Source organism: Oryza brachyantha, chromosome 7, assembly GCF_000231095.2.
Source record: "Oryza brachyantha chromosome 7, ObraRS2, whole genome shotgun sequence".
In the NCBI taxonomy this organism is placed as follows: domain Eukaryota; kingdom Viridiplantae; phylum Streptophyta; class Magnoliopsida; order Poales; family Poaceae; genus Oryza; species Oryza brachyantha.
This window is the reverse complement of record NC_023169.2, coordinates 19,253,934-19,278,390: the sequence shown is the minus strand read 5'-3', so window position 1 is coordinate 19,278,390 and position 24,457 is coordinate 19,253,934. Positions and strand designations below refer to the sequence as shown.

The 24,457-nt window shown below is 42.3% G+C and overlaps 5 protein-coding genes and 1 non-coding gene across 7 annotated transcripts; 3 read left to right on the top strand and 3 right to left on the bottom strand.

The window, feature by feature from the left end:
* The first annotated feature begins 59 nt into the window (after positions 1-59).
* On the top strand, positions 60-130 carry TRNAG-GCC. The gene has a single exon. It is a non-coding gene; the product is annotated as a tRNA-Gly (tRNA).
* An 18-nt stretch (positions 131-148) lies between these two features.
* On the bottom strand, positions 149-7,405 carry LOC102718476 (SNF2 domain-containing protein CLASSY 2-like). Its single transcript, XM_040526350.1, has 7 exons — positions 7,389-7,405; positions 7,271-7,287; positions 7,064-7,180; positions 5,640-5,890; positions 3,879-5,525; positions 2,282-2,440; positions 149-2,183 (listed from the first exon to the last, which is right to left on the bottom strand). The coding sequence occupies exons 1-7, from the start codon at positions 7,403-7,405 to the stop codon at positions 276-278; spliced, it is 4,116 nt and encodes a 1,371-aa protein (XP_040382284.1). The 3' UTR covers positions 149-275.
* Positions 7,406-8,005: 600 nt separating this feature from the next.
* Positions 8,006-10,064, bottom strand: LOC102700724. Its single transcript, XM_006658108.3, has one exon. The coding sequence runs from the start codon at positions 9,812-9,814 to the stop codon at positions 8,366-8,368; it is 1,449 nt and encodes a 482-aa protein (XP_006658171.1). The 5' UTR covers positions 9,815-10,064; the 3' UTR covers positions 8,006-8,365.
* Positions 10,065-13,176: 3,112 nt separating this feature from the next.
* LOC102718197 (CASP-like protein 4B1) lies at positions 13,177-14,154 on the top strand. The gene is made up of 2 exons (XM_006658933.3): positions 13,177-13,607; positions 13,689-14,154. The coding sequence occupies exons 1-2, from the start codon at positions 13,227-13,229 to the stop codon at positions 13,866-13,868; spliced, it is 561 nt and encodes a 186-aa protein (XP_006658996.2). The 5' UTR covers positions 13,177-13,226; the 3' UTR covers positions 13,869-14,154.
* A 1,839-nt stretch (positions 14,155-15,993) lies between these two features.
* On the top strand, positions 15,994-19,394 carry LOC102700445 (26S proteasome regulatory subunit 4 homolog). Its single transcript, XM_006658107.3, has 5 exons — positions 15,994-16,639; positions 17,754-17,999; positions 18,160-18,546; positions 18,632-18,772; positions 19,114-19,394. Exons 1-5 carry the CDS (start codon positions 16,151-16,153, stop codon positions 19,195-19,197), a joined length of 1,347 nt encoding a protein of 448 aa, XP_006658170.1. The 5' UTR covers positions 15,994-16,150; the 3' UTR covers positions 19,198-19,394.
* A 217-nt stretch (positions 19,395-19,611) lies between these two features.
* LOC102717916 (protein SCAR1-like) lies at positions 19,612-23,623 on the bottom strand. Of its 2 annotated transcripts, XM_040526280.1 has the most exons (10): positions 23,360-23,623; positions 23,105-23,277; positions 22,829-22,964; positions 22,634-22,733; positions 22,279-22,355; positions 21,500-22,194; positions 20,535-21,412; positions 20,336-20,419; positions 20,137-20,241; positions 19,612-20,051 (listed from the first exon to the last, which is right to left on the bottom strand). In XM_040526280.1, exons 1-10 carry the CDS (start codon positions 23,491-23,493, stop codon positions 19,989-19,991), a joined length of 2,445 nt encoding a protein of 814 aa, XP_040382214.1. In that variant the 5' UTR covers positions 23,494-23,623; the 3' UTR covers positions 19,612-19,988. The 2 variants fall into 2 exon arrangements, with proteins under 2 accessions (XP_040382214.1, XP_015694776.1); XM_015839290.2 differs by having other exon boundaries at positions 20,535-22,194.
* Positions 23,624-24,457: the final 834 nt, after the last annotated feature.

The following is a 24,457-nucleotide window of genomic DNA, read 5'->3' as shown; positions in this document are numbered from 1 at the left end:
CGCCTTTGAGTGTTCAACCATCCCAATATGAAAAATAGAGGAGTTTAAACGACATAATGGCACCAGTGGTCTAGTGGTAGAATAGTACCCTGCCACGGTACAGACCCGGGTTCGATTCCCGGCTGGTGCATTTTCTTTTTTTTCGCGCAACTTAGTTGGAGGTAATTAGGAGTACAATGCTAAGGATAACCCATCCAATCCCTCCTGGGAGGATAACTACAGACATAATACCAATAAGTACTAAGTGCAGGCAGCAAAAGTACAAGTAGAGTCAGTCAGTCTTGCTTGACAATCATATGGAAACTGCCGGTGTCATCTTCATCGGCCAGCTCCTTCAAGACATCATCATCGATGGCAGTCACACGGTTTTGCAAGGGATCATCAACATAGCGTCCCAGGAACACCATTTTTGATATCCAGGCTTTCCTCCGGTTGCTGTTGTACTTGTCTTCCTCCCATGTCCCAGACGCCACAAGGAGGTAGACATACACCGTCCTCTCCTGCCCAGGCCGGAACGCCCGTGCTATCGCCTGCCTCGTCTTGGAGTGGTTCCACTCTGAATCCAGCATCACCAGCCTCGACGCGCCTGTCAAGCTGATACCCTCAGCGCACGCTGTTGTCGATGCAATCAGCACCTTCCTCTTCCCTGCAGTGTCACAGTTGAACTTATCCATGACATCCGATCGAACAGGCAGTTCTTGATCACCTTGAAGCACCAGCACTTCCTCCCCGAGACGCCATCCCAACACCATCTCTATCAGCTTCACCAGAAACGTGATCGGGGACACGTTGTGGCAGAAGATCAGCACCCTCTCCCCTCTGAACGACGACTTGTGCAGCAGATCGATCACAAACTTGGCCTTGCAACCCGCAGCCAAGTCCCACTTGCACCTGTTAACCTTCTCTACTTCTGCTGGACTGAAGAAAGTGTTCACGGCCTTCGTCGTTCTTATGAGCCAAGGATGGATGGAACCAATTGTGATGAGCAGCTCAACCTCTAGAGGGAATCGGGAGCAACCAAGCTTGGGCATTGTTACCTTTGCCAGTATCTCCTTCTGAATGTCTGTAGGTTTCATGAACACGGCGTATACATGTATCCCTGGAAGGTTGATCAGCTTTGCTCCCTCAAATGAATCTATAAATCCACGAGTAAGCTTGTTTAACAAAAATATGCCATCGATTCTGTCATGTTTGTTGCTAGACTCGATCTTTTGCCCCACTTTTTCCACAAAGGCACGGCGTGCCACTGCTTCTTGAAGTTTGGTTTTCCTTTTAAGTGTTTCCTTTTTCCTCTCTGGTACTAGTTCACTCATAATATGGCCGATAAACCAAGGTCTAGCCAAACATAGGGTGTTGTAGTACTCTTCAAAGTTGTTCTGGAAGGCTGTGCCAGATAAGAGGATTCTGAATTCTGTCTTCACCTTCATCAGAAGTTTCCTCAACTTAGATTTGGTGCTTCTTGGGTTGTGACCCTCGTCAAGAATCAATATCCCAGGGTTGTTCATCAGAACCTCTGCGACAAATTCTCGGCCTCGGTTTCTCACTTTTGAGTCTTGTTTCGTCATCCCTAAGAAAGAAGAGTATGTCATGAGGAGAACGCTTGGATGTGCATGCCACTTGACTAGTTTGTCCAAAGAATCCATAAGGCGCATATTTGTCCAGGTTGGCCTGTGAAAATTCTTCAAGAATGACTGCAGTTTAGAATCAACTGCGCTCATTGGCTTGCCACTTCTGCTAGCGTGGTGAAACACATGTAAAGGAAGTGATATGCTCCATTTCTGAAATTCTCTCCTCCACGTATTGATTGCGGCTTTTGGAGTAAGGACCAACGGCCGGCTTCTTGGGTGAGCTTTCATGTAACTCACAAGAAATGAGATAATCAGCAGTGTTTTCCCAGATCCAGGAGTGTGGGCTATCACACAGCCACCTGTACTGACTTTTGAGCTGTCCATTCCTTCAACTTGGATCGACCCTGCCAAATTCTTCCACAAAAAGTCGAGTGCTTTTCTCTGGTGAGGAAGCAGCTTTGGATCAAGATCAGCTATTGCACTCCACACGCTCTCAGAGCTCTTTGATTCTGACAAGTCTGGTGCAAAGTTTGCAAGAAGAGAAGGGTCAAGTACATGATCATCAAGGCAAATATTGCTGGATCCAGATCTGTCCTTGTAGTCGTTTCCATTGAACTGCACGAAATTAATATGTTATATACTTATACATCAAATCAAGGAGTTAAAAGTGAAATAATTAATAAATACTAGTTTGATTGGAAAATTGGGCCTACCATTTCTGGAAATATATCCTTTGCCTCAGTGCATACAACATTACATATTCTGCATGCTAGTCCAAGCTCCTCATCCAGTGTGTATTCATGATGACATGGTATTCCTCCATTTTTTCCAAAAAGATCAGTGTTCTCATTACCTGATTCTGACTCTGCAAGCTGAATTCCAAGTTGTCTTACTGTCGTGTGAGGCTCAAAAAAATAAATAAAGAAGATGAAGTAATTTGTGGCAGCAACATCGCAACATGTAGATAAGAGAAGTTACTCTGATCTAGTTCTAATGCATAAATAGCTCACTGTATGCCCCCAAAGCAAAAATAACCAGCCTGATTGATCAAACAGGGCATAACACTCCGATGGTGCAGCAAGTTTATCATTATACTTAATATATACTCAGGCCAATTGTTTTTATAGTTTATGACAAGGGAGTTCATGTAAGAGCAAGTGTAAAGTGTCTTCCCTTTTATTTAGGGCAAGTGTCTTCCTATTTGTACTCCAGAATGGACATGTAAAACAGTAAATGGTAAGGATATTTCAAGCATGATAAGTTGGCTCATAGCTCAATTGGCAGGGAGCTGCAAACTGTCGTTCCAGCCCCATCAAATATCCTATATAATAAGGTGAAGTACTGACTATTAATTAACCCAATTATTAAAAGCTTATTTGAATAATACCACAGTTCATTTCTAAGAAATGTTACAGAATTCTTTGGGTAACTAGTCATAATTGAATATCTGGGCTGCACAGCCTAGTTGTGTGTGCCTGTGGCCCACTAGCAACTCTTGCACATTTGCCTCGTCAACTAATCATGAGCATGAACAGAGAAGTAGGAGCAAAAAAAAAGTAGAGAAAAATTAAAAAAAAAAAAGAAAGAAAGAACTATAGAGAAAAAATTGTGAAATCTTTTATATATACCACAGATTAAATCAGAGTTAGAGGCAAGTACGCCGACCACATTGATACCCTACATTTCGATAAAATAAAACAATACATATAAAAAGTAAATGACATGACTGATGTAAAGATTATTCCTATAATCGCAATAACCAGTTTTTTAGAATATGTATTTTCTGCTAATACTACAAATTCTAAAAAGTTACTAGTATATGCAGAACTTCCAGGTTTTACAAAATCAATCCATTTTTTTTTTAAAAGCATACCCTTTCTTTTTTCTCATAATAACATCTGTAATCATTCGTCAAAGTCAAACAATCCAGCCTCAACCCAACAAAACTATTCACCAGCATGTTTATCCTACTTTGAGTCGTCACCTTCAACAAATACAAAATTAAAATACAATAAGAAATCCTTTTGAAAGTATGATTTCTGAACTAACACATGTAAAACTTATTCAACTTTCTATGTTCTAGATGAACCCTAAATAACATGCACAGGCTATAAACTAGCTGGTGCCCCAACAAACGTGCTGATTTCTAGTTATAGTATAATGGATCTCCCATTCCATTTCTGCGCACTAAATTACACATGGTAGAATAACAATGCTAACGGCCAAAAAGGGAAACAATTTCTTGTATTTTTCAAAATTATTAGCTTCTTTCAAAAGGAAGCTCAAAAGTTGCAGTAGAAATCACCATACCTGCTTTTTCTCGAGAAGTGCTAATGTTGTCAATGAATAATCCATTTCTTTCCACAGTTCTTCAAGCTCATCCACCTCCTCTTGGTTATCAGCAGAAGGTGGCCATGTAAAATCCTCTTCTCGATAAGAATGCAGAATGTAATTCATCATATTGACATCTAAGTTGAGCTTGGAGTCCCTCTCCATTTCACTTTGGATGTTTCCTATGCATTGGTCAATCATTTGTTTGCATTCTCTCTCGCACATGTGACTCTTTCTTTTCCTCCCCACCTTTCGGCAGAATGCTGGTTCACAATTACCACCTAGGATGCCTGATGAACTAAATAGCTTTGGTTTACATGAAAAAGCAGGATAATTATGTTTCTCCTTATTCTGTGCAGGTGTCCGTGGAATGTGAAGCTCCACTCCACTTTGCTCTTTTGCGCTTTTGTCCTCTACTTCCACTGAACTTGGTTTTGCCTTCACAGGCAAAGAGCACGTACTTCTCTTCATTGTATTCTTATGTTTTCCTTCTGGAGAGCTTGGTTTTTCCTTCACAGGCAAAGAGCATGTAGTTCTGTCCGTTGTGTTCTTATGCTGTCCTTCTGGACAGCTTGGTTTTTCCTTCACAGGCAAAGAGCATGTAGTTCTGTCCGTTGAGTTCTTATGCTGTCCTTCTGGAGAGCATGTTTTTTCCTTGACAGGCAAAGAGCATATAGTTCCGTTCGTTATGTTCTTATGCTGTCCATCTAGAGAGCATGGTTTTTCCTTCACAGACAAAGAGCATGCCGTTCCCTTCATTGTGTTCTTATGTTGTCCTTCTGGAGAGCTTGTCTTTTCATTGACCATGGAAGAGTATACACCTGTTTGCTTCTGTGTAATATGCACTGGAATCTCTACACAGCACGATTCTACTTCTACCGGTAAATCACAATGCAAAGCTCCCCTTACATGTTTGATGGGTGATGAACTTGTTTCTTTCTTCTTGTAGCCACCAAGGAATCTAGGTGCATGGTAACTCATAAAGCGATCTGGTTGAGTTTTCAGGCGCTTTGAACGCCTCAGATCCACATGCTCATACAAGACCTCAACATCCAATTCACTATCCATTTCACTCTTCACAGTGAATCTCTTGTCTTCTGTGATATTGTTCTTTTCCACATGAGTGATAGGGATATTTCTGATTGTTGGCCACAAAGCCTCATCACGGAGTTGGAATGATATTATCTCCATGGTATTGCCAAATCCTGGAGGTATGGCCATGGAATCAAGACTATATCGTGATTGGTCTCTTTTGATTATTTGATAAACAATCTGACAATCTACCAACTTGATGTTGAATTCCATTCCCCTCAAGATTGACAAGACTATCAGATGTGTAATTTCTGAGGAGAATCTAGCACTTAATAGCTTGCCTCTATTGAGAGAGAGGCGATCCTCCGAAGAACTCCATTTCATGCTTCCATCTTGGAAGTCCTCAGATTGGAGCTTTTGCAAGAGGAAAACATTATTTATGGTTACTACCTCTGCTCTTCTATCAGTTACCACTTTTTCTGCATTGCCAGGACACTGGTTTTTGTAGAGCATAACAGCAAACAAGCAGAGACATTTATCTTCTTGATGATTCTTCTTGATTGTGATAAGCCTTGCATCATGACACAATAACACCTACCAAAACAAATTAAGAGATAGGATGCTATCAGTGTCGATGTAGAAGATAGAATACAATAGATATGTAAATTTGTAAACATATTATACAAAATAAACAATAAATTAACTTACAGAAGCTTTTGTTTTCCCTTGCAAACTTTCTTGGAGTGTATGAGGTGACAGAACACAGACATCAACACCTGGCCTGAGAACATTTGTACAATCAGAACATGTTGCCCTTCTCGACCGTAAGCGTAGACAATCCCCGTCAACATTATGCTCAACTGTGGATCCAGAGTAGATAAATTTAACAAACAGGTTGCCACTCCTTATCCTTATACAATTGACTCCATGCCATGATCCGTCATAAAACACCTCAAATGCTGCAAGGAAAGGACAAATTCTAAGTCGATCTTTATATGTTCGATCATTTTTTTCTCAAGACACCTCTTGTTTGATCATGGAAATGCTAGTAGAAAATTGGCATGATATCTCAACGAATAATATTTTTTACTGAAATGTAATGCTTACGAGTTACACTGATGGGATGGCTCTGATGGTCTGCAGATCGCTTGAGCATCTTGTCAGGAATATAGGTTGAACCTCATGATATGAAATCCAGGTCCCTGCTAAGCAGTATATAGAAAAATCTTGCTTCAAAATGGAAAGAAAATGACTCAGAACATGTCTTTAATATCTCCATATGAAATGCAAATATATTTGTCAATGCTTCTGTCTTATTTTTTATTAAAAAAAGATGAACAAAGAATCTGATGCTATCAGTGTATATCCTAATCCAAAATGTTGAGATCGCAGCACAAACCATATCCGGTTTCAGCGAGAATATCTGGCACAATGATCTCGTATTATGGTGTACAACGAAAAATCATATGCACTATCGGAGCGCTTGTAAGCACTAAGCAGCATCGGTGTATGTATGCAAGGTCATGAACCAAGGGAGAAACAGAAGTGGAACCAGTACTAGATAGCTAGCATTTGCCTGTCTGGCACGAGAAGTTTTCAGTACGGGTGCTTGTCTTTGTGCGACCCAGACGAGAAGGTAGTTGACCTTAGGTCAATCTATTTATCTGAAGCATTTAACTAACTGAAATTGGCAGAGAGGAGGAGAAGAAGAGAGATCAAGCACAAATCTGGTTGAATAAAGGTTAATAAATAGGAGTATGACGATGCCTCATCCATACGGAAGACCTGATCTTTCACCCAAAAAAAAAAAATCCATACAAGAAGACCAGGACACTGGAAACGAAAAGTTACATTTGGATTGCCTCGCGAATATATACGCAGAAAATTCCGGTTCTTGGGGGCGGAAAGGAAAAGGGGCATAGGAGGATGGAATATGGATACCTGAGCTCGCTAATGAAGCCGAGAAAACACTAGGAAGCATGGACAAGTGAAGTGACTGTGGGAGAGAGAGAGAGTCCTCTTGCTTTGTGGCTGCCTCGCCTGAGGGTGCATTCATGAATCCAACTGGATTACTCCATCCAAGTGAAGTGAGCTAGCCTGAGACTGAGAATAAAGACAAGTTGGTGAGTTACCTGTGCAGAGCTGAGGCGACAGATGGCAATGCCGATGCCACTCCGCTCGTGAATGATCAGTGCGTGATTTGTCTTGCCAGTCCTCACGCTGACATTGCACTCTTCCGATCAGTGGATCTTCAAAGACAAATTTAAGAAATCAAACCAGTTTTTACGTGAATATCCTGTAAAATTCAATTGTTCCGAAGAGGCCGTATCCCTGCTTACTGTTCCTGCAGCTGTACCTGTGGAAAGAAAAGGAAGAAAGAGAAGAGAAAAAGACATCAATATACAGTAGGAGTATTACTTGCTCCACTAAGGATTAATTCGCCTCGACCAACCTTACCTCGTCACTGTGGCCATCAATACAATAGCAATACAGATGGCCAGCCGTTAGTTTCTACCGTCCGCACACATGTCAGACATCACAATACCATTGTCTGTATGTATGAAACAGCAACATACGACAACGGGTCTGTCTGATGCAAAGAATGTTGTGCATCTTAACATAACAGGGAAATGTACCAATGTGCTAATACAGTTAAGACAGCAAGCAGCCAACTTCACTCACAGTCAGTCACCGATTCTGCAGCTCCAGCTTCTCTTTCACAGGTTCATTTCCAGCAGCAGCACCCTATTCCATACTCGAAAAGGAAGGAAAGCATTCCTAATAATAAGCAGAATCCATCCTGTAGTCGATCTTTTTAGGCAACAGAAGATAATTCCTAGTAAAACCAGGTTACCGGGGTGCTGACAGCAAATAAGGTCACTGCATGGCATGTGATTACCATTACAGCAAATCGTACCCTGTCTTGTATGATCAATAAACAACCATGACAAAACCAGGTAGGCATCACATGTAAATAGACCTGTTCCTAGGCAAATATAGTACTTCTGCATATGCATAGTTTCCAACTGGCCTTTTCTGTTTAGATAAGAGAACATGGGTCTTTTGACCTGAAACCGAAGTGCCTGGGAACACCATATGCAGCAAGCAGATGAATGAACATAAAAAGAATTCAGTCAGGAAATGATCCATTTTGTCAATGATAACAATGGCAATCCGCAGCAGTTTTTTTTTTTTTTGCTGGGAGTGCAGTTACAAATGTTACCTTTCTTCTCTTAACTCCTTTTCTTTTAACTACAATACGTAACATCTAACAGAAAAACAATTCAACCTCTGAATCTCCTATGTTCACAAGAACAAAAAAGAATAAATTTACTTTGGAAATTGAACACTCGGCTGAAGCATGAGACCCTTTTGCCATCTCTAATGCTTCAGCTCTATCTGTAAACGTACTGAAAGAGGGTTTTTGCCAGTAGTCACCACCACTGATGCACAAGAACGCCGCTCTCCCGGAGTGAACTGAACAGCTCCAAGCACTCATCATACGTGTTCTGATACTTGGGTGAACGCTCACCAGGGCAGCATTTCTGCCATCTGTTGTAATGGCACTCAAGGAACAGCTCGTCGATCAAGCAGATTGCGCCTGTATCAAACAGCCTTGGGATCAAGTCGAATTCTGTCCCCTCCACGTCCATCTTCATCACCACATAGTCCTGCTCCGACACAGTGTGCTTCAGCCACTCTGCAAAGTCGAACGCTGGGACACTCCGCACCTCACCGGACATCTTCTTCCCTGCCATGGGGCGGATGCGCCCCATGCCACGCCCATTAGCCTTCGCCTCATCCTCCTTTCCAGGATCACCATTGATCTCGAATTTGAGGGAATCATTCTTGACCCAAGCAGCATATGGAAGCAATGTGACAGCCTTCTTTGCGGCGTACTCAGAGTGGAATGCCGGGTCGGCCTCAATGGCAAACACCTGGAAGGTATGGTTCTGCTTGGGGTACTGCTTGCGGAACCAGCTGCCAATACTGGAGCCATAGCTACGGGCGCCGACATCGACATAGACGTAGTTGCGCTTGAAGCTGATGTCTGCGAGAGCCGGGAGATACTTGATGTTCTTGACGTTCCGTTTTAGTGTGATCCACGGCTTGAGTGGCTCCTCTTGGATCAGCGGCTCAGCATGCTCCAGTAGTTGGAGCTTGTGATCCCCAATTGTGCAGTTGTTTAGAGGAGGATCGTCGGTAGTGGAGTCGTCAAGCTTCTGGAAAACGAGCTCGCGCAGCAGGGTGGAGGCGTCCGGGCCATTGATCTGGCGAGATCGGAGTAGGCGGAGGGAGGGGAGAAGGGCCTGGAGCGCGCGGAGGCTGTAGGCGTCGCCGGCACTAGAAGTGAGGACGACAAGATGCCCCTCTGGCCTCAAGATCCGCGCGGCCTCGGCGGCGAGGTCAGACGGGCGCTTGGAGGAGTCGAGAGCGCGGCCGGCGAAGACGAAATCGACTGAGGCCGCCGGGAACGGGAGGCGGCGGTCGTTCCCGGAGACAGCGAGCGGGGGAGAGCGCTTCCTGGCGATGGCAACGGCTGTGGATACGCCGAGCTCCCGCATGGCGAGCGCCTCCTGCACGGCGCCGAGGCAGACGGCGCGGGAGGTCGGGGAGAGGATACCGTCGGCGAGGTGGGCGGCGAGCACGGTGGCGTGGTAGTCGACCGCGTTGCGCCAATCGCGGGTGCGCCAGGCTTCGGGGGTGGCGACGGCGGAGTGGACGTAGGTCTTGCCCCCTAGGCCTAGGACGGCGGAGGGCAGCGGCGGGTAGAGGGCCATGGCGGCGAGGAAGGCGGCGTAGATGAGACGGAGCGCGAGGGCGGCGATGGCGAGGAGGAGGGCCCGCGTGAGGAGGGAGCACCTGCGGGGCGGCGGGTCCATGGTAGGGTGGATCTAGTAGAGGGCGGGGACGGGGATGGGGATGGGGATGGGGATGGGAGGCTGGCGGGAGCAGAAGCGGGCGGAAGTGTGGTTGGCGCCGACGAGGGGAGCAGCGGAGGAGGAGGGAAGGGGAGGGGGGTAATGGAATTGGAAAGGTTCCATGCTCAAGAAAGAGGACTCCTCCTCCTCATCGGCGGGCGGGCGGACGGACGGAGATTGGGAAGAAGCAACTCAAGGAGGAGCACCGGACTTTCGTATTCCTCCGTCCGTACTATATTGCCACTGACTACGCCAAAGTACTACTCCTCCACTCGACTACAAGTATTGTTTTTTTAATAACCGTAGCAGTAGTAATAATAATAAATAAATAACAGTCTAAAAATAAGAGAGTTGTTACGAGTACGTACTCTTTTTCTATGTACCACCTCATCCCTATATTTAATGTCTGACACATATTTGATAATTCGTTTTATTTTTTTTCTAATAATAAATTAAACGATATAAAAATAATTAATAAGTATATAATTTTTTATTAATAAGTATATAATTTTTTAATAAGACGAATAGCTAACTCGTATAAAAAAATCAATGACATCAAATATCAAATATTTAGTCCTTCCTCTCTTCTAAATGATGTTGGACTGTTGTAGTCTAAGTAGGAATGCACTGTTAATAATACAATAGTGTTGTTGTGTTGTACTATCTTTGGCTTTAAATGTTTGATGTAATTAATGTTTGACTATTCGTCTTACTTAAATTTTTTATCAAATATGTAAATCTATATACATAAAAGTACATTTTACAATAAATTAAATAATATAAAAATAAGTAATAATTATGTATATTTTTTAATAAGACGAATAGTCAAACATGTATAAATAAGTCAATCACGTTAAACATTTAGGGAACGAGGAGTATTATACTATTATATGTGGTTTTGTATTCCAATAATATATAATATTTTATTATTAAGAGCTAGAGATGAGAGGAAAAGCTTCGTGAAAGGCGTATACTCGCTGTGTCATAAAATAAATTAACTTTTTAGTTTTTATATAATGTTTAACTCTTTGTCTTATTAAAAAAATTATGATTAATAATTTTATTTTTATTAGATAATAAATACTTTATGTGAGACTATTTTTAAAAAAAATTCTTAAAATTTTTTTAAATAAAACGGATGGTCAAATGCTCGGCGAAAAATCAAAAAAGTTAGGGTTTTTGACACGGAGGGAGGGAGTAGTTTACAGTTGCTGGGTGTGCGAGCCGTTGAAGCTGGTGGGCACGTGATACTGATACTGCCCTGCCGTTGCTTTGCTGTTGGCCCAATACAATCCAAAATTACAGTTTTAGCCGTGGCTCGTATTGGCAGGTTGAGGTTGGAAGGCAGGGACAATATCGGGACTATTCTTACGGATCACCCCAAAACCAGCCCCACGCGCTTTCTCACGCGGATCAGCGCAACATCTATCTTCCCTGTCTTTTCATTATACGATTATTATCGGTCAAATTTAAGTGTTTAACTTTAATTTTTAAGTTAAATTTTGAGTTTTTTATTAAAATTTATCTTTTCAATCTTGATTTTTTATGACCTATTCATCTGGGAGGGAAAACAAATGATTAAATTCTTACTAAAATATTCGGTTTGGAGGAATGAAGTATATGAAAAACCAATAAGTGCCTTTTTAGGTCTTATTGAAAGAGAATATAGGAAAATTTCCGTCAACTCAAATTTTTTGAAAAAAAATTATGGATTGATGTGTTCGTGCATTTTTATTTCTATACTTTTCCTATTTATATGAGTTAAAATTCATTCAAACCAAAAGTTTTGCTCACAATATTTTTCTTCATAAATATGTTGTTTGTTTTTCCTATTAATAAGCCAAACAAAGGAGCCCTAAATATTTCGTCCTGAAAATAACCCTTAGTTTCTAATTCAAAATTTCAAATAATAATTATTATTTTGGTTCAGATTTATTCTTTCGAGATAGAGGAAGTAAGCATTTGGTCAGAAAAATTTAAAAAAGAAGAGGAAGAAAGAAAATTCACTTCACATTACACAGGCCCAGCACCAGCACGGCCCGGGATCATTGTCTTCCTCGCAGCCAGCTGGGCTGCTTTGCCACTTTTTCTCTTTTGTTTGCTTTGCTTCTTAAATTCGGCAGACCTTTTACTGTCACAATCGATCAATCAAATAATTAACTAGTACTTAATTCACAACCATGCCCTGCACGATATATCGATCGATATATTTCGGACATTTGTCACCACTACTCGTTCATGAATCTTCCCTCCTCTTCTTTAGGATTTCATTTAATTCACTTTGAGTGTTAATTATTGTTACCATGGACAATAATATTGAGCATTGTGGACAAAGACGCAGTACCGGTCCGATCCTGGCAATTAATAATACATGATGATTCAAACAGATTTTTGATATTACGTTTAACCATTAGCCTCATTTAATTTTTATATTACGTAAAATTATCTTAATACTTAAAAAATTCTTAATGATGAAACAAACAAGAAATGATTATGAATTATATAGATTTTTTAATAAGACAAGTTAATGGTGTAAACAAATTGATAGTAATATCTACTTATTAGTATTGTCAATTAATTCCATCCTCTCAGTCTCAGTATACAGTACTAGGTAGTAAAAATAGATTGCTTAACCAGGTAAACAAGCCAAGACGAGATACATACCGACCACTTTTGCTTTTTTATGCACTTCCCAGTCAAAAGTAAAGCTTAAGCACGTGTTTAGTTCTAGAAACTTTTCCTCAATACATTACATCGAATCTTTAAATATCTAAATAAAACATTAAATATTTATAAACATTAAACTAATTACACGGTTATGGGGAAAATCGTGAGACGAATCTTTTGAGCCTAATTAAGACATGATTAGTCATGTGCTACAGTAATCAACATGTGGTAATGCCGAATTAATTATACTTAAAAGATTCATCTCGCGGTTTCCAGACGGAATCTGAATTTTGTTTTTTCCATTCGTGTCCAAAAATCTATTCCGACATCCGGTCAAACGTTCGACGTGATCGTTTTGCCAAAAAAATTTGGCAACTCAACGAGGCCTAAGCCGCATATGTGTTTATGGAATGGATTTTATGTCCACTTTTTTTTTCTTATGGGCATGTTTGGGAAGCTTTTTCTAAAAGCTGCTTCTGCCAGAAGCTGTTCTAAACGGTCTACAACTTCTAATAATATACAGATTCTGAAAAATGAACTAAGAATCCAGAAGCTGGAAAAGCTGGGTTTAGGAGTTTTTTTCAGAATTTAAAGCTCCCATACAGACCTATATATCAGTATACTAATTAGGAGTAATTCTTTTGGATGCCCACGCACTCACTAGCTTTGCATCGATCCAATTGCTTGGCAGCGAAGGCATCGATCCATGGCCATGGGCGCCTCCCCCGACATCATCAAGCCTCCGCCTCCGCCACCGCCACTGCCACCGCCACCGCTGCCTCCATCGCACAGCAACGACAGCAAACCCTACAGAGGCCGCAGCGCTAGCGGCGATGACGATGGCCTCGGGCTCGTCCTCGTGCTGCGCGCGGCCGCCGCGCTGCTGGCCTTCGTCGCTGTGGCGCTGGTCGCCTCGTGCCGCCACGGGGACTGGATGGAGTTCACGCGCTACCAGGAGTACCGCTACCTCCTGGGCGTCGCCGTCGTCGCCTCCGTCTACTCGGCGCTGCAGGCGCTGCGGGGCTTCCGCCGGATGCGCGCCGGCACCGCCTACGCCGCCACCTTTGTTGATTTCGCCGGTGATCAGGTCAGTACGTATATATCGATCGCTTCGATCGCGCGCGCGCATATATATGCGGTGAATGAATGATAATTAATATGCGCGCAGGCAGTGGGGTACTTGCTGGTAACGGCGGCGTCGGCTGCGCTTCCGATCACCATCCGAATGAGATCGGCGGTGGTGAACACGTTCACGGACGCCATCGCAGCCTCCATCAGCTTCTCCTTCCTCGCCTTCGCCGCCCTCGCCTTCTCTGCCATGCTCACCCTCTCCGCATCCTACAACTAGTTAATGTTAATGTCCACTACTGTACTGCGCGCCTACCTTAAATTAATTCCTCATTTTTGTAATCAGTTGTAGCCTCTCCACAGTCTATATATACAGCTATTTGCAATTGTCTCTCCAAATTAAATTCGACGTTATATATATGCAATCAATCAAAAACAAATCCTGCAAGCATCGGGTCTGTTTTGTTCAAGTGCCAAGCTTGTGGTAACCAACTTTTTAACTACCTAAAGGCTACGGTTCAGTTCATGTCACAATTGGGGCATTTACCATAAAGTCAATTTTTTTTGCCAAAATGTATCCAATAGATCATCAGGAAATCCATAGCACGAACTCTCGTTCGGATGGGGCTCTTTACTCTACTTTAAACGTCGGTGCTGCTCCTCCAAGATGATTCCTGTTTATACCGACTGTTATCATTTGGTTTATAATTTATCTTATTCGGATGATATCATGTTCTGTAGTCGGCTTGTTAATTCTTGGCAAAGAACGCATGGCAACGGGTGAAGCCATCCAAACATTTTCTAAGCTTCAAAATTTGGGCATTATTCGTCACCTGACTTTCTATGCCGTTTATTTTTCACCCTTTGATCGGATTTGATGTAGTTTTAATGGTAAGTTAAATTGGCTAATGGAATGATTTCATGAAGCTGTATAAACAACTATAAGACATGATGTTATGCACGACGTGAAGTTACGCTAGTTTTGTAAAATTTAGACCATAATACGTATATTTTTATAAAAATTAATCTAGAGAATACTTTCACGTTTGATGTCCATAAGGGAAAATCAGTTGATCCCCCGAGCTAGTAGAAGCAACAGCAGAAAGCACCCTGGCATGTTTGGTGCAAGTGACTAGTTGAGCATGCAGTGAACAGTGTGGCCTGGCTGCAGTTGGTTAGCCTATCATCTCTCCTTTTCTCCTCGGTTATATATTAGATCTGGTATTCGGTTGCACCACTGTATCCATTGCAATTAAAGTTTACTAAAACATCTTGTATGTTTATATTTATGTGAAAAGTTATAGATGTTTCATCCACCGAAATTTGATGTTTCGTATTTGAAGAAGTGAATGTTTTGACCATATTTGACCGTGGTGAACATTTTAACATTTGATTTTATGATTTTCTAATTGTTCCCGTGGTTGAGACTCCATCTTCCATGCAGTAGTTATCAATGTTGCAGCCGGCATCTTTTGAACGTTGTTTTCCTCAAAGAACATTTTATGAGACGAGCTCCTCTTAACTAAGATGAGGATATTATTAATTCCATCGTCAAATAAAGTCAGTGGACAGCCCAAATTGATTAGAGGGTTGATAAGGAAAACTAAAGCAAGTCACATGACATACATATATGATTAGGGATGAAATATGATCGCATAGTTTTATATATAAACGATTTTTTGGAAGTCAGACTGGGGTTTTCGAAAACCATGTAGGGTGTTGTTATCATCACCCGTGGTAGCATGGAAACCATGACAAATTCATGTTTAAAGAATTTGAATTCAAACTCCATGTTTTTTTTTGACAAAACTACGTGGTTATGGGCAATAATGGTATTGTTTTGGAAGAAAACCATGAGCAGATGAGTCCAATGTTATAAATAGTTGTCAAAAAAAGGTTATAAATAAAAAATCCTAAAATGTTTAAAAACTATAAAACATAGGAAATAACTAGTGTGTAGTGTGGTATGTTTGGTACACGAAGAATATATTAGTTGATAATAGAAAATTTTGACATGATCTTCGCTAAAACCAATTCATAATTGAACAATCAATATACAACACAAGTAATATTTATATCAAATTGAAAAATATTATGTTGCCCAGTATATGCTATCAACAAATTAACATTATTGGTTTGATGTTGTCTTGGTCACATTGATTTTAGTTTCGTTTACAATAAGTATAAACAAAATGCTATATTAGTGAGTTAAAAATAATTTATACACAAAAGTGCTTTTTTTAATCTAAAAGAAAAATATCACAAAAATAATCTGCAGTGGAAATAAAAATTGTAAAATCAACTATAAAATCAGCTTATAATGAATTATAAGTTACTCCATATAAGATTTAAAAATGTCTATACGAAATGAGGAGGCATAGATAAAACACAGGCAGCGGAGGGGAGGAGCGCAGCCGCAGGGGTTGTTTCTTTCTTTCTTGCGGAGTAGTCCAAACCCGTACTCGCAGCCGCAGGAAGGGAAGGGAAGGGAAGGAGAGGGGATAGATCGCCGTCTCGTCTCCCCTCCAGGCCTCCACCAGATCCCTCCCCCCGCCGGCGACCATGGGCCAGGGCACTCCCGGCGGCATGGGCAAGCAGGGCGGCGCCCCCGGCGACCGCAAGCCCGGCGGCGACGGCGACAAGAAGGACCGCAAGTTCGAGCCCCCCGCCGCCCCCTCCCGCGTCGGCCGCAAGCAGCGCAAGCAGAAGGGCCCCGAGGCGGCCGCTCGCCTCCCCAACGTCGCCCCGCTCTCCAAGTGCCGCCTCCGCCTCCTCAAGCTCGAGCGGGTCAAGGACTACCTCCTCATGGAGGAGGAGTTCGTCGCCGCCCAGGAGCGCCTCCGCCCCACCGAGGACAAGACCGAGGAGGACCGATCCAAGGTCGACGACCTCCGCGGCACCCCCATGAGCGTCGGATCCCTCGAGGAGATCATCGACGAGAGCCACGCCATCGTCTCCTCCTCCGTCGGCCCCGAGTACTACGTCGGCATCCTCTCCTTCGTCGACAAGGACCAGCTCGAGCCCGGCTGCTCCATCCTCATGCACAACAAGGTACGGATCCCTCTCTATCTATCCCTATTCCACACCGATCTAGTTCAATTAGCTTTTTTCTTTTTGACAAATTCGATTGATTTACTCACGCCCAAGTTGATTGAGCGGTGTTCACATAATCAAATCACCTAGATCTCTCCCCCATTAGGTTCATTAGAACTAGGGATTCGCCTTAAAATCAGGTGGATTTGGCTTATTTTTGGCTCTCATCTATAGTAATCGATTTTGTGCCTGAACAAAGCCCCTTATCACTATGTACTACTCTTTTTTTTTTTTCATGAAGACCGTACCCATACCAACTTCTGAAAATTTCGACATCCAATTTTCATGGAAACCTTACCCATATGGCCTTCTGGAAATTCTGACACCTGACGTTTCACAGTACATGCGAGTTTGATGGTTTATATTGTTGAACTGATAATTCAGTAGAGCACTCATATATGTTTTTGTTATGGAACTAGGGTGTGGCTGAAAATTGTGTGTTTTTTCTGTGATTTCTCTGTTACCATCATGTAGAAAGACTGAAGGGTTAAGGCTTTTCATTCTTTATTCCTAGGGGAACAAAGTGATAACCCAAACGCCCGTGTGTTATGAACCTGATGGGTGCCATATACAAATGCACGCATAAGGTTTTTCTAGGTGCAAAGATACATTCTACTGTTTCTGCGGCATGTTATTATTCTGCTGTTTCTCTCTTAAGGTAGATCATGTATGATTTATCGATGAACCACATAGAAGACTGGCTACTTTTCATCTATAGAACATTAAACCATCTCAATGTCCCTTCTTTCATAAAAGGTTTATTCGATACTTGGTGTTGGTTGTGATTATTGCATACTTTTTCATAGATACGAGTACCATTTTCTTGTGACTGAATAAGTTGTTCAAGTCTATATCCATGTATTTCTTTCGTTTCATATTATAAGACTTTCTGGGTTTGCCTAGATTCATCCATGTATCAATGCATATATTTTTGTATATATCTAGATTCATTGGCACACATATAAATTTAGGCAAGACCCGAAAGTCTTATAATGTGGAACCAGTGGGGGGGGGGGGGATAACTATTATGAAAATGCTTGAGTCAGGTTGCTCACTGAACTCCCTTTTCCAGGTTCTGTCTGTGGTAGGAATTTTGCAAGATGAAGTTGATCCTATGGTCTCTGTGATGAAAGTGGAGAAAGCCCCGCTGGAATCCTATGCTGACATTGGTGGCCTAGATGCTCAGATCCAAGAAATCAAAGAAGCAGTTGAGCTTCCCTTGACCCATCCTGAGCTATATGAAGACATTGGCATCAGGCCACCCAAGGGAGTCATATTATATGGAGAACCTGGAACAGGGAAGACACTACTTGCCAAGGTTAGTGTCCTGGTTTACATCTTGGGAATCAATTTTATTGCTTATGTCAGTAAAGGATTCAGCCCTCCATTTATGGCTTTAATAGTTGGCCAAAGATTCGCACTATTTGTCATTCTGTACCTCATTCTCTGACCAGTGATTACTTGCATCGTTGTTGCAGGCTGTTGCTAACTCCACATCCGCAACTTTCTTGCGTGTTGTTGGAAGTGAACTTATTCAGAAGTACCTTGGTGATGGTCCCAAACTAGTCAGGGAACTGTTTAGAGTGGCCGATGAGCTTTCTCCCTCAATAGTTTTTATTGATGAGATTGATGCTGTTGGAACAAAGAGGTACGATGCTCATTCAGGAGGGGAGCGTGAGATTCAAAGAACTATGTTGGAACTGCTTAACCAGCTAGATGGTTTTGACTCTCGTGGAGATGTCAAAGTTATTCTAGCAACAAATCGCATCGAAAGTCTTGATCCAGCCTTGCTACGCCCTGGTCGCATAGATCGGAAGATAGAATTTCCTCTTCCAGATATTAAAACTAGGCGGCGCATCTTCCAGGTAAACATCTATTAGTAAATTTTAGAACTTAAGAATACATGATAAGCAGTTCATTTGGTTCTCATGAACATCCTGAATTGTGCAGATACACACATCTAAGATGACCTTGGCAGATGATGTGAACCTGGAAGAGTTTGTCATGACCAAGGATGAGTTTTCTGGTGCTGATATCAAAGCAATATGTACTGAAGCTGGATTGCTTGCTTTGAGAGAACGCCGAATGAAGGTACGAGTGAACTTCTTTTATCTCTAGTTGGCATAATTAACATTTGTGAGAGCTCAATCGAGACCTGCTTTTTTTTCTTCTAGAAATAGACATACAAGTTAGATAGGATCATTTGCTTGGACCATTTTGTTTACTAACCTCCAGTGGTGCAGTGACACTAGCTTTTGTATACAAGTATGTGGTAAAGATCACTAGCTTTTTAATTCATTATCATCTCAACCTTTCACAGGGTCACTAAGTTTGGATCCTTGTATAATGTGCTCACTCTTTAATTATGTCTGTAAGATGTAGTAGTGATTTGCAAGGTCCTCACCATGGTGTGCTGTTTTCTGATTTCACAGGTGACACATGCTGATTTCAAGAAGGCAAAGGAGAAAGTCATGTTCAAGAAGAAGGAAGGTGTGCCGGAGGGTCTTTACATGTGATTGTGCTCACTGGTTGCCAGTGACAGGGTAAACTTGTAGGACAAAAATATATTTGATTTATCACATAGGCTATGCTGCCTTGGTTTGTAAAATACTGGTGAAATTTGTTTTGTAACTTCTTCTCGGGATGATGAGTTGGATAGAACGAGTTACTTTTCTCATGCCTTGCTTTCCCCAATCTCAAGTTCACTGAATAATGAGGTGCGCAAATGTAAATCGCAATAGGGTTGCCACAATCGCGGGAACACGCCGCCTTGCCCTTACACAGGTGATGTTACGTTCAGAGTAGGCGAGAGCTTCCTCGGTAAAAACGGCCCTCTGGACCAGAACAACTGGTAAACGAGGCATCATTATCATTTTCTGTTAAAAGATGGTATCCTCGGCCTTTTTTTTTTCTTTCTGGGACAATAGCTATTATCAATGAAGCTTGGTCTTGGTTTGCCTTGCACCACCAGTCATCGTAGTGCAACTCAATAATGTCTGCAGAGTACAGATACTTTTCTTGCTTACATCTCACTACATACTACTAGTAATATTCTATCCACTTGAGTCATTCTGATCGTCCTGTACAGTTATTTACTAGTCTTGCGCTATTTATGTAAGGAAGCGTACAGTGTGTTCCTCTTCAATTTCATCATCAAATGTAACAATCTCTTGATACGGACTGTCTGCTAACCATATTTGGTGCATTACGCTATCTCTGGGAAACAGAGGAAATGCCATCGCTTCAACTTCACTACCTGCAGTTGCTTCATGTTTTAGTCATCCCTTGTTGCATTTGCATCGATGAATCAGTCACTGTCACTCCAGCTAACCTCACTGTCACTGGACATCTCGTGGTTGTCTGCGCGATCCTGTTTCACAATGAATGAATTATCATAACGAGTTATATATTAGAAGGCCTGCTCATGCACTAGGCGTAGTTGAATTCGGTCTTACCTGACGAATGTTATCAACCCTCTGCAAAATTGAAGCTACTTTTGCGCTGCTGTGATCAACTGTCACATTTGAGCCTCTTCCAAGGACAGGCTTCAGATTGCAAGGCTGGGACCCAACCAAAGTACACCTTTGTCAGCATAATCTACTAATGTACTACTACTACCGTGTTAGTTGCAGCTTGCAGGAAATAAGGATGCACCTTGTCGTTTATCTGTTCAGGTAATTTACTTATCTCTCCCGAAAGCTTTCTTGAAGGATATATCAAACCTGGAGCCGTTCTTACCTGCAAAACATTAGGCGCGTTTTGTACTTAAACATAAAGGTCTTTTCGCAGTCCCAGAAATAAAAACAAAAGAAAGAAAAAAAACAACTTATCATGCTTTTATCTTGGATCCAACCTGAAGTAGAGAATATTTAGGCCTTGGCACAGGAGGAGGGTTCATCTTTGTTAGCTGTTCTGCTGCAGAAGAGAACACACTTTCTGGGTGCACATTAGTATCGTGCTCTTCGTCAGTGTGATGATTCAGTGAGTTATCGACCTGTGGTCCATTACTCTGTGTAGCTGAAGTTTCTTTTCCCATTCGATACAGATCTTGGAAAGATTCACTTGGCTTCTTGTTGCAATCAGAATCTCCATTACCAGTCTGTTGTATTTCTTCTTGGTGAGATTGCATTGCTGCATATGGATCTAGTTTTATCTCAAGTTCAGGCCGAACCTCGTCTGAATGTTCTGTAGGATCACAGCTCTCCATATCGTCTGAAGGCTGAACCATATCTTTCTCTTGATCATGAATCTCTCCAGAATCGTTTTCAGGAATTCCATCTCTATTTGAGATATTATCAGCTGTATATTCTACATCGGAGGCTGCTGGTGCCTCCATGTGTGACGCCAGGACGCTGTAATGACATCTTATAATGTCAGTTTCCAGCTGCTCTTTGACTGGATGCACATAGTTGCTTCCAGCTGGTGATTGTGGCCTGATTGTTTTAAGTTTTGGAGATGTAACTCTAGATCCTGAACGAACCTTGACTGATGATAACCACTGGATCGGAGGAAGTGGCGGCACCATATCTTCCCTAGGACCTTCAGAACAAGAAGCATTTCCAGCTGTAGGATCCGGAGAATCTTCTTGAGTAATGCTTGTGGTGCTGCACGGTTTTGGAACTGGAGAACCATTTCGTTCCCGATGCACAATAGACTGATGCAAATCTTCACATAACGATGCATCATCAAAGTGCTCCTGTGTGCACTCCGTGATTTTCTCATCCGATGCAACTTCATCAAGAACAGGAACATGTTCAGAAGAAGCTTTCGTGGTAAGCTTATAACTATGTTCAGGAGACGAAGGTTCGTCACTTTCACCTGCAAGCAGTTCCTCCTGGAAACTTGGAGAAGCTAAATTAACAGGGTGAGTCTTCTCAAGGCATTTGCTGCCGTCTCTGTTGTTTGGTCTCAATTCATCGGAATCCTTATCTTGAATGTTACTGCATTTCAGCTCAAGAATCTTGCTAGTCATGTTCCGGAAGGAATCTGCCACTGACAGTGGACGTGGATCTTGCTTTTTGCTGAACAGCTTCCTGGGGAAACGGCTTCTGACTCTAGAGGCGATGAACTCCATGCCGCCCTTATACTTTGACCTCTTGCTCACAGACTTCTTCCTGTAGGTGTTGGAATCCTCCTTAAAATCAGCTGTCGCAGCAATGGCATCATTCTGAGTGACATGACTGACAAATCCATTATTACAGGTGTAATGGGACATTTCTTCTGCTATCATCTGGTCTTTCTGAAGAATATGTGCATTTGGGGAGAGCCATGCCTCGAATGAACTAGTTCTCTCAAGTTCACCGTTTCCCTCTTCGCTGACTGAAGCTGTGCCTACTGTGATGTCTTCCGTCTCTTTGATGGTTGATTCAGTTGAACGGTTTGAAGACATGTTCACTTCAGGTGTAGCCTCATTCTGAAAGCTGTGCATTTGAGGCCTTAGGCTTCCATTCGCGTGTCGGTATTTCAGTTGCCGGAATATGGAAAGAAATCCTTGAGATGCGTGTATTTCAGGCCTGAAATTAGCCAATTTGGTTTACAGTTAAACACCAGGAAAACATTGTTGAAGTAAGAAAATGAGAGTAAAAAAAGGTTGTTACATAGAGTCACTGCACTGGGCTGCCTTTGGAGTTGGAGGCCTGGAGTCCTCTGAACACTTAAATGTAGGACTGGTCTCCTGAAGAAACAAAAAAAGAACCTCTGAATTTGTTACTGCAATGCTTCTTTTATGTGTATTCGTAAAGTTTAGGAGGAAAGCTTCATTTTTCTGTATGCCAAGCATTTCTTCAATGACAATATCCAAAATAATAAGCCAGAACTGTATGAATCTCTCTATTCAAAATCATTTTTATCACCTGCACTTCTTTTTCAGGAATGCGCATAATTTTATTAAGCAGGGAAACTTGAAAAGTTGAAAGGAACAAAGCACACAGCAGTATGAAATAAGTATATCACCTGTACTTCCACAGATGTTTCTGTCTCCTTGAGGCGTTGGCTGTAGAACGAGGAATTAGTGTATCTCTTCAAGCAGGCACCCTCGCCGTCAGCATCATACCTGGATAGAACACAAGTTAATCAACAGAGAGTGAGAGTTGCATCTAAATTTAGTATAGTAATAATCATAATCAAGCTGCAGAGTAACAGTAATACTTGTCAAGCAGGGACAGTTTGGGAGGCCCTCTGCAACGCTCGATATGATCACACATAAAACCAGGCATGCCGCTGTTGTTTTCTCCTGCAACAACCCCTCGTTTGAGCACGAGATTTGCTCGCCACTGGACACGATCTGGGAGACAAATGCAGGACAAGACATAATTTCTTTCAGGATGACTCAAATGCAAGACCGATAGAATTCAGAGTCATGTGAATTTCTTCTTCGACGCGTATATGATATATGCAGGGTAGGTGAGTGAAATTAACACGTACGTAAGTTGGAAGCAACGAAGAGGCAGTGATGTTTGTGGGAGGAGAAGAAGCCGGAATGATAATGGTGTGGGTGTTTGTGGTCGAGGTGGTTGAGTCGCAGGGCGAGGTGGCGTCCTCGTGCAGACACAGCCATGGCTTGGTCGTGCAAACCTTGGAACACCTCTGCCGCGAGCCTGACGGACGATGAAATTAACATTAAACAGAAAGAAATTGCAGATGCAAAGAATAAGAAATTATAGAGATCGAAACACGTACTGCGCGAGGTCTCCGAGCTGGCGGAGGATGCGGACGAAGCCCTCCGCCACCCCGATCTCCACGGCGGCGTCGCCGGGCAGCTCCTCGTTGCGTTCGCCGGCGTAGTAAAAGTCAGAAGCTCCTCTGCTACTCATCCTCAATTCCTCCTCTTGAGTGCTTCGGAGTGAGTGGTCGAGTCGAGTAATATACGATGCATGCGAATGGAAGGGAAGCTGCAGGTCGCGTCAGGATGAACACTACATTACATGACTCATACAGTATATGCCTACTAGTAAGGTAGTAGTAGATGCATGGTTGGTACCTCATCGATCGATTGCTTCGTCCTAAAATACAACTAATTAATACTCAAACATTACATACATATTTTCTTTTCGATAACACATTGGAATGGAGCAGTAGTTAGTAGTAATAACTTGATGCTCCGTACACCTGTAACTAATTCTCTTCCAACCGACGGTGAGATCGGCCGTAATCCCTATATATCCAACCACCATATAGGAGTAGTACTATACCATACACGTGAATATGTATGTACGGTACATTTGTCTGTCTGTTGCGTTTCATTTTGGCAAGCAATTGAGACAGACCCACCCGCCCGGCCATGTGTTTAGGGCCAGGTATATACTATGAGGTTAATTGATGTACTATGAGGTCACATACATAACTACTCCTGTACTAGTATATCATATCGCAGAGTAATCAGATCCAGATAGATTTAAGGCTGCTTAATAAAATATACTAGTAGCTAATTATCAGTTCCAACACACATGTAAAAAGTGGTCAGTACTCCCCCCTAGCTCCGTCTGATCGATATGATATCCATATATGTCACATGACGAAGATCGGGTGAGGGGAATATGAGACATGCATGCCTGTTGGATGTTACGAACATGACAAATCTGATTCACAGGCAGATCAGATGGAGTGCATGCTTCAAGACAAACATACATACTTCGTACTCTACTGTGCTACTACCATATAGCTACTAGTAGTATATATGGAAGGAACGCATCCAACCAGGTAAATTTAACGTACTTTACCATGAAGATATATATGATCGAGTTTCTTCTTCTTTGTTAAATTATTACGGAGTATATC